This window comes from Cebus imitator, unplaced genomic scaffold (genome assembly GCF_001604975.1).
Source record: "Cebus imitator isolate Cc_AM_T3 unplaced genomic scaffold, Cebus_imitator-1.0 Scaffold163, whole genome shotgun sequence".
In the NCBI taxonomy this organism is placed as follows: domain Eukaryota; kingdom Metazoa; phylum Chordata; class Mammalia; order Primates; family Cebidae; genus Cebus; species Cebus imitator.
In genome coordinates this window covers 163,096-172,323 of record NW_016107478.1, presented here as the reverse complement: position 1 = coordinate 172,323, position 9,228 = coordinate 163,096, and the positions used below count along the sequence as shown (strand labels likewise).

General features: G+C 51.8%; 1 protein-coding gene across 3 annotated transcripts in view; it reads left to right on the top strand.

The window, feature by feature from the left end:
* The window catches only part of DHCR24 (24-dehydrocholesterol reductase), a 37,058-nt gene extending 31,487 nt beyond the window's left edge, over positions 1-5,571 (top strand). Inside the window, exons 7-10 of one of the 3 annotated variants that reach the window (XM_017543978.2) lie at positions 962-1,159; positions 1,590-1,768; positions 2,782-2,965; positions 3,330-5,571. In XM_017543978.2, the coding sequence (XP_017399467.1) occupies positions 962-1,159; positions 1,590-1,768; positions 2,782-2,935 (531 nt within the window). In that variant the 3' untranslated portion in view covers positions 2,936-2,965; positions 3,330-5,571. Of the gene's footprint in view, positions 1-961; positions 1,160-1,589; positions 1,769-2,781 lie in introns of all 3 variants that reach the window. The other 2 variants (XM_017543977.2, XM_017543976.2) reach the window with 2 other exon arrangements.
* Positions 5,572-9,228: the final 3,657 nt, after the last annotated feature.

Genomic DNA, 9,228 nt, shown 5'->3' with positions numbered 1-9,228 from the left:
TCTCGATCCCTTGACCTCGTGAGCCACCGTGCCAGAGACCATGTCTCAGTTATTTTGGTTCCCCAGCACCCAGCACTGAACCTAGTTCCTGATCTCAGAGGCCCCTCAGAACTGTCTAATGAATGGAGGAGCAGCCCTGGCTTCAAGGGCTCCTGGAGCTGTGAGAATCAGGGATCCGCGGATACTGGGGACCCTCAGGAACATTGCAGGACTCAAGCAAGGAGGAAGGTTGTGAGCCAGGGGCCAAAGTCTCTGTTGGAGGTGGGCAGAGCTGGGGGGGTTGTGGAGGGCATTATCAGGAGGCAGCAGTGCTGAGTGAGGCAGCCTCTGCCTGGTGGCAGTTTGAGGCATGGAAGAGAAGAACAGCCTCTGCCCAAGAAGGTTTCCAAGGACACCAAACTGGGGGAGTTAGGCGAGTGGCCAGGCTGTGAGCAGGGGATGCTACAAACCAATGGGCTCCTCGTCGAACCTGAGCCTGACTACACCCGCCCCATGAGAGCTGTCTCTGGCTGTGTGCCCTGAGGGAGATTGCCTAAGTTCCCTGAGTATCACTGTGCTCATTCAACAGCATTCGTTTCTCAAACATTTATGGAACGCCAATGGCTAGACCAGGAATGATATTGACCTCATCATTAGACCCCAGCCACGGGGTTGCGTGCCTTCCACTTGGTATTAATATCTCATTATCCTCACAAGTCCCATTTTACAGATATGAAAACTGAGCTCAAAGAAGTTAAGTAACTAGCCCGGGGTCGTCATTGCTGGTAAATGCCAGAGCTGAGAAGAAAACCTAGATCCAACTGGTAAAGTCCTAGGTACCATCTCGCCCCCTCCAAAGAGGGGAATGGGACCCTGCCGTGCTTCTGTTGAGCACAGAATGGGGACCTGGTCCCCAACGCCTTGCACTTGGAGACATTCAACCCTTGTTTTTTTCTCTCCATCCCTAATCTGTGTTTTCCAGGACATCATCCCCTTTGGCAACAACCCCATCTTCCGCTACCTCTTTGGCTGGATGGTGCCTCCCAAGATCTCCCTCCTGAAGCTGACCCAGGGTGAGACCCTGCGCAAGCTGTACGAGCAGCACCACGTGGTGCAGGACATGCTGGTGCCCATGAAGTGCCTGCAGCAGGCCCTGCACACCTTCCAAAATGACATCCACGTGAGTGGGGCAGGGCAAGGAGGGCGCACCAGGCGCATTCCCTTGGAATCCATGGTCTCCTCCCCTGAACAGTGTGACCGACCTTGGGCACAGCTGCCCTCTGGGCCGCAGTTTTCCTGGCTTTAAGATGAGGCCCTTGTCCCTATGCCTACCGAGGCCTCAGCCCGCTCAGCGATGGCCCCCCTGGGAGAGGAGTCGTAGGGCCTGTCAGCGAGCACTCCCGTGAGCTGCTCCAGTTGTGTCCTCCAGGGTAGTGGAGTCAGGGTGTTCTCAGCCAGGGCTGGGGGGCAAGGAGTGAAGCCAAGAGCACCTTGTGGGGGGTGGTCTTGAGAATGCTGCAAAACCATTTGCGTGGGTATGAGCGGGCCAGCCATGAGCCTGTCACCTGTTGGAGAAAAAGCACCAATACCTACCTCCTTGGTCTACCCAGGTCTACCCCATCTGGCTGTGTCCATTCATCCTGCCCAGCCAGCCAGGCCTGGTGCACCCCAAGGGAAATGAGGCAGAGCTGTACATTGACATTGGAGCATACGGGGAGCCGCGTGTGAAACACTTTGAAGCCAGACCCTGCATGAGGCAGTTGGAGAAGTTTGTTCGCAGCGTGCATGGGTGAGTGGCCCAGAGTGTAGTGTGGTCCCTCTAACTGAGAGCCCCAGGGTACTGTTCCAGGGGAGTGAGGCCAGCTCTGTCCAGACCCAGGAGCCCCAGGCCTGAAGAACTGCTTCCTCAGGGCCCCTGGAACTGTGGCAGCCTCTGGGTCAGGAGGTGAGGCACGAAAGCTGGGCGGGGTGGACTTGCAGGACCACTTGCCCTCTTTTCCCTGCACCCCCTCCTCCAGTGAACACATCACCCCTCCCAGCTGCTCAAGCCAGAAATGGGAGTCACCCCACTTGCCCCCATGGGACAGGTCATAGGTGTGGGCTTAGCTGTGTCCAGGGCCGACTGCTCCCGATGGAAAGGCCAAGGCTAAGGAGAGAGGGATTCCTGAATGTGAAAACCACGGAGAGGCCCAGGACAGAGGCTTGCCCAGAAACAGCCGGAGTAAACTGGAGTGGAACACAGACAAAGCCAGGAGAAAAGAATACTGTATGATTCCTTTGATAAAAGATTCCCAAAAACACACCTGAATCCATACTAACAGAAAGCACATCAGTAGTTGCCTTGGTGGTAGCAGAGGAAGACGGATAACCAAGGGGCGCGGGTAAAGTGTGGGGCTGACGGACATAGCCACGATCTGGATGGCAGTGACTGCACACCTGTGTCGAGCTTATCCAGTTGTACACTTTAAATATGTGCAGCTTATTGAAAGTCAGTAACCATGAAAGGAAAACAGCCCCATCAGGGGAGGCACCTGTGCCTTTGGCCAAGCAGAGGGGCAGAAGCCCAGCAGTCTGAGTTCTACTCCTGACTCTGCCTCCACTGCTAAGCTACCTAACCCAATTCCCTACCTGCAAAAGGGGGACAAGAATTCCTGCGCCATCTCCTTCACCAGGTTAAGGGGGTTAAACAAGGGAAACCTTCCACAAGCCCTTTCTGGGCTTCAGAGCAAGCGGTTGGGCTTCTCTCACACCTCACGCTCCCCAAGCCTCCTGGCGTCCTCACCGGCTTCTCCGCCTCTGCAGCTTCCAGATGCTGTATGCCGACTGCTACATGGACCGGGAGGAATTCTGGGAGATGTTCGACGGCTCCTTGTACCACAAGCTGCGAGAGAAGCTTGGTTGCCAGGACGCCTTCCCCGAGGTGTACGACAAGATCTGCAAGGCCGCCAGGCACTGAGCTGGAGGCCGCCTGGAGAGACGGATACATGTGAGTCGTCAGGCATCTTCCTTTCACTGGAGCTTGGCTGCTTTCCCAGATCCACGCTTTCAGAGAGAAACCCCTCCAGAAATCCCCCCCTGACAGCCCAACACCACCTTCCTCCTGGCTTCCAGGGGCAGCCCAGTGGCATGGAAAGAATGTGGGGTTTGGAGGCAGACAAGCCTGAGTCCAGTTCCCCATTTAGAACTCATTAGCTGTGTGACTCTGGGTGAGTCCCTTAAACCCTCTGAGCCTGGGTCTCTCCATCAGCTGAAGGGGATAGTAATACCTACCTGCAGGTTGTCATCTGAGTTGAGCAGCGGTCACATTGCAGGTGCCGGGTAAGTGCTAGCTCGTGTTGCTTCCCGTTCAGCATCACATCTGCAGTGCAGTCTGAAAAGGCTCCATGTCAGGTCACCTGTGCACAGCCGTGGGCCTTGGCTGGAATGATGAAGGGGATGCCCTGGAGTTGCCCTGCCATCGCCTCCATCAGCCAGACGAGCCCTTACAGGAGAAGGACAGCTCTTCCCCACCCTCGGGTCTCAGGAGGGCAGCCATGGGGCAGGGAGGCCCGAGATGTGCTGTGCCATAGCCAGGTCCGAGGCCAAAGTTCTCCCCACCATCCTTGGTGCCGTCCTGCCCCTTCCTCCTCTATGCCCCGGCCTGCAGGCCCACCCCAGCCACCACTGAGTCCACTCGGAGGGGCCTGTGTTCCTGGAGAAGGCATTCCAGGGTTGAATCCTGCCCTAGCCTCGGTCTGGGACACCTAGATGGAGAAAGTGGTCTGCGCTCTGAATTGGATCCAGGAGACCTGGGCTCATTCTTCTTGGCTCACCAACGCTGCTGGCCTCATCTTGTCCCAAAACCCGCTTTGTCTTGGTGGGAGTGGGTCTACGCTGCTCTGCAGCATGGGGACTGGGGAGTGGACAGCATCAAGTAGGAAAATGGAGTCCACCATCATGTTTCTGTGGAATTCTCACTGTGGGGCTGGAAGAAAAGAGCATCAGCTTGATTTCTCCAACCACTCATCTCTCTTTTTTTCTTTCTCCCACCACTCCCCACCCCAGCTGTAGTTAATTTCAGTGCCTTACAAATCCTAAGCTCAGAGAAAAGTTCCATTTCCGTTCTAGAGGGAAATGAGCCTCCCTACATCCTTCCCCTGCTTGTTATAACTCAAAGCTTGGTTGTTTATGCAACTCCCTCTTAAGAACTGCCCAGCCTCAGGTGAAAACCCGAATCTGAGAAGGAATTGTTGTCATGTAAGGGAAGCTGGAATTAAGGGAGCTGAGCCAGTCATGGTTGTGAGGTGTGAGTCGGAAGACCTAGGTTTCAGTCCCTCTCTACCGTCAGCGAGCTGTGCAAGGTGGGCAAGTCCTTTGTCCTCTGAGCTGCGGTTTCCTCATCTGTCACATCACTACAGACAAGACCTCCCTGGAACCCTTCTGATTGTCTTAGATACTGTGGTTGCAAAACCCATGGAGAGCCTTATTTGGGTGGACAGTCAGAGGAAAAATAAATGATCTAGTGAACGCTTGGGGGTTATCTGTCATTCAAGACACTTCCTTCAGCCCCAAGGCCAGCTCCCATTCTCGTTTTCAGAAACGCTTATACCTGGCTTGCAGGGAAACATCTGCCTTGTCATTCCAGGTCCCACAATCCTCTTATAGTCATGCTTTGACTGAAGAGTGTTCACCCATCCCTCCCAAGGCTTGGCACACTGCTAGTGTCTGAGCACGGTCCTGTGAGGGCTGGGGGCATTCAGGCACTCAGAAGGCAAAGGAACCACCCAACCCATTTGGCCTCTGGTGGGGGCAGAAGGAAAAAACCTCATTCTCTATTTTACAAAGCATGTGAATCCTGGCATTAGTTCTCATAGGAGACCCATGTGCTTCCTTGCTCGGTGCAAAACTGATGATTCTACTTGCTATAGATGAATGGTTAACACGAGCTAGTTAATCCAACAGTGCCATTGTTTTACCAGTGGAGCCTCCATCCCTAAGCCACTGGGACCGTGGCCAGAGATGCCAGCAACCTCAGTCGCCCTTAGTCATGTAACCAAAATCCAGACCTTACCCACAACCTGGGGCTTGGAAGGGAAGGTATTTTGGAATCACCCTCAGGTTAATGTTGCTCCAGTAAAATCTTGCCTGGAAAGAGGCAGTCTTAGCATGGTGAGCTGAGTTCATGGCTTTTGTTTTTTGTTTTTTTTTTATCCAGTCCTGTCACTGGCCATCCATGTGATAGTTTTGGGTGGAGTTAAACTTGTCCCAGGGGGCAATGCATGTGGAAAGTGTCAGAGTAAACCTCTCCCCTCCAGAGCCCTGAGTTTCTTGGCTGCGTGAAGGTTTTCTGTAAAATCAGAATTGTAGCCAGTTTCTTTGGCCAGAAGGATGAATAATTGGATATTACTGAAAAGGAGGGGTGGGGATGGGTGTGGCAGTGTATGGTGTGTGCTTTTTATTTTCTTCTTTGGCCATGGGGACCAAGGAGAAAGGCATGAGTCTCCCCTATCAGGCTCTTGCAGCCGCAGGCACTGTGTCTACTGTCTGGAACACATGACCTCGTGGCTGTGAGGCTGCTGCTTCTGTTAGAATAAAAGTATGGCCTGGAAGCTGGCGTTTGTCGTTTCTTGCTTGGGGGACCAAAATGTGGAGTCAAATCTGGGCTCCAGTGCAGGCTGTGCCATTCCCCAACTCAGTTGCTCTCACTGAACCCATGAGCCCAGGGGCAAGGGCTGGAAGAACAAGCTTGTTTCTATCACCGTCAGGGTGTGATTGGGGGATGTGTCGAAAGGATCCCTCTGTGTGCACGGTGGTAAGCAGACCAGAGAGAAGGCCACCACTGCAGTCCAGGTGATAGATGACGGTGGCGGAGGCCTGGCTTTGTCACTTGGTTGTGGCCAATTTCAGCAAGTTAGTTAATCCTGTTGAGACTACTGTCCTCATCTACAAACTGGTAGACCCACTAGTTATCCACTAAAATGCATTCCTCCCTTTGGACACACAGCTAGACTACCTTTCCTAGCCTTCCTTACAGTCAGTTGTGTCCTTATGTTAGGAGTTTTCCAGTGGAATGTAAACAAAAGTCATAAAAACCTATATGAGGTCTCCTGGCACTCCCCTTCACTCAGTGCAAATGACAACTAGGCCATAGGTGGTAGGAGAGTTATCTCAGAAGGAACCTGGATTCCTCAGTCGCTGCAGGAGGAGTACTTATGGCCAGAAGTTCAAGACCAAGCCTGAACAACATAGGGAGACCCCGTCTATAAAAAAATTTTTAGAAAATTAGCTAAGTATGGTGGCAAGTATCTGTAGGCCCAGCTGCTCCGGAGGCTGAGGCAGGAGGATTGCTCCAGTCCACGAACTTGAGGCCAAGGTGAGCTAGGATTGTACCACTGCACTCCAGCTGTGGTGACACAGAACAAGACTCTGTCTCAATAAATAAGGCATTATCTGGGCTGGTGCCTGAGAGCCCAACCCAGAGCTCCTTGTTTTGCTGGGCTTAGGTTCTAGACTGGACAATCTATATGTTGCTGCTCCCAATTCCAAATCTGAATCTTAGCAGCAGCTGCCTTACAAGCCTCAAGCCATAGGCCTGCTGGCATCAAGACCTCTGAGAGGAAGCAAGAGGGCCACCTGAGGGGCCTTGGCTTGGTTTAGCAACTTTCTTACAGGAGGGTGTCAGGAATCTGTTCACTACCTGACCTCACGGAAGCTGAAAGTAGAAGAAAAGTCACACGCGTGTCCTTGGAACTTCCAGTAACCTCACCCGCAGACCTGAAGTCTGATCCATCGTGGAGGAGGGGTGAGAAAGGTGTTTATGGGAGGGGGTCGTTGGTGTGCCGGGTCTGACTTGTACCAGCTTACAGGGGTCATCATACTGTCCTCCTTCCACTGCCATGTTCAGTGACATTGGCAGCCTGAAATTACCCACAGCAGGAGCATTTTCACCACAGAAATTAGCAGCACTACAAATCAGGGCTTGTTTTGTTCTGTCTGTTGTATTAATCAGTGTTCTCCAGAGAAACAGAACCAGTAGGAGATACACACACACAGGCATGCACCGCTTAACAACGAGGATAAGTTCTGAGAAATGTGTTGTTAGGTAATTTCATGACTGTGAATATCATACAGTGTAGTTACACAAACCTAGATGGTACAGCCCACTACACACCTAGGCTATATGGGGTAGCTTATGGCTCCTAGGCTGCAGACCTGTAAACCATGGTACAGTACTGAATACTGTGAGCAATTATAACACAATGGTAAGTACTTGTATATCTAAACATAGAAAAGGTACAGTAAAAATACAGCATTATAATCTTACAGGTCCACCATTGTATATGCCGTCTGTCATTGACCAAAATGTTATGCATCACATGACTGTATGGAAGGGCAGACACATGCAGAGACAGAGAAATAGACTTATAGTATTGGTTCATGTGATTATGGAGGCTAAGAAGTCCCAAGATCTACAGTAAACAAGCTAGATACCCAGGAAACCCAGCGATGCAGTTGCAATCTGAGTCCAAAGGGCTGAGAACCAGGCGAGCCAATGGTGTAGGTTCCAGTCCAAAAGCTGGTAGGCTCAAGACTCAAGAAAAGCCCATCTTTGAGTTCAACTCTGAAGGCAGGAAAAGCCTGATGTCCCAGCTTAAGCACTCAGGCAGGAGGATTTTCCACTCATTCAGTCCTTTTGTTCTGTTCGGGTCTTCAGTTGATTAGATGAGGCCCACCTGCATTAGGAAGGGCAACCTGCTCTGCTCAGTCTGATTCAATGTTAATTTCATCCAGAAACACCCTCATAGACACATCCAAGATAATATTTGGTCACATGTCTGGGCACCCCATAGCCCTGTCAAATTGACACATAAAATTAACTATCACAGGCTTTGTTTTGTTTTGTTTTGAGAGACAAACATTTACCAGCACACCACCTAGCAGAGACCTCTCCTAATAAGCCCTTCAAATCCAAGCTTAGTAGGAAAGGTGGTTCCTGCACCCTGGCTCTGGCCTCAGTACATTCACCTGTCAGGCTTCGGAACCTTCTGCATCTCTACAATCATCCCCCACTTCCTGGTTCATCCATTCTCATTATTGGTGAACCCCCATTCCCTGGCTAATGCTGCAGCACGTCCAGGAAAAGGGAGTGGATCCATGAACCTGGGAACAGGTGTAAACTTTCTGAGAAGGAGGAGCTCCAAGGGTCAAGCTGGAGAAGGTGAAACTGCCTTCAGGGCCAAAGGACTATGGCAGGGTCTGAGCCCATGGGACCTGGGCTTGCTTAGGCCCAGGGCAGGCATTGAGCAGCCCACAGTGATGAGGATGGGAGGACCTGCACTTTGAACAAGGGGAGCTTCCCAGAGCTGTGCCCAGGGATGCTGTGGACTCAAGGTAAAAAGCCAAAGCACAGTACCGTATTCATGGTGATCAGAACCATCACCCTTAGGTATTGATAAGAACCTAACACAGCAAATCAAGTCCCATTCTTTAACAGTGTTTACTAAAACAACCACGCCGTGCAACCGATGTAAACTTGTTCCTCCTGTGGGCTTCAGTTTCTTGTAAAGTGAGCAGCTATGCCAGCCATGCTTCACCTTGCCAAGGCATTGCAGATGACCAGCCGCCGTGCCCACTAGCTGATCTTCAGAACCTGGATGCAGCAAGACTGCCTACGTGTGACGCCCACTCATTACCTGTGGTCCATGTTGCAAGGTGGTGCTGAAGACATAGTAAGAACCTGGATGTTAAGTCTGGTGGCATGGCTTGTAAAAGGCTATCTTTGGCCTGCCCAGGGCTTCCCACAACCTGGCAGCGTCTCACACTGGAGTGGGAGAGATCACTACCCTCCTGAGCAAGCAGGGAGGTGCTAGAACCTGATGTTACTTTTATAAGATTTATGTGCTGGAGTGTTCATCCCAGTCACCTGCAGAACCACTTCAAGAGACTGAACGAGAATGTGGTGGTGATTATATTCATTTAATTTTTGGCTGTGGAGCTCTTTTTTTTCCCAAAGAAAAGCTTCTGGGAAAGTCCAATATATAATGAACATGGAGCTACTTTGAGACAAGCTGGGTGGGGCCAGGGGTCCAGCCTCCTGGCCAGGCCCTGTGCCCTCCTTCCCAAGGGATTGCTGGAAGCCCCAGCAGAGCCCTGCTAACAAACTGCAGAACTCCATGCCCTCTTACAGCCCTGCCCAGGCAGGAGGGCAAAGGTCACAACAAGCCAGATTTCAGCTCAACATCCAAAGGACCCTTTTACAATCATAGCTGC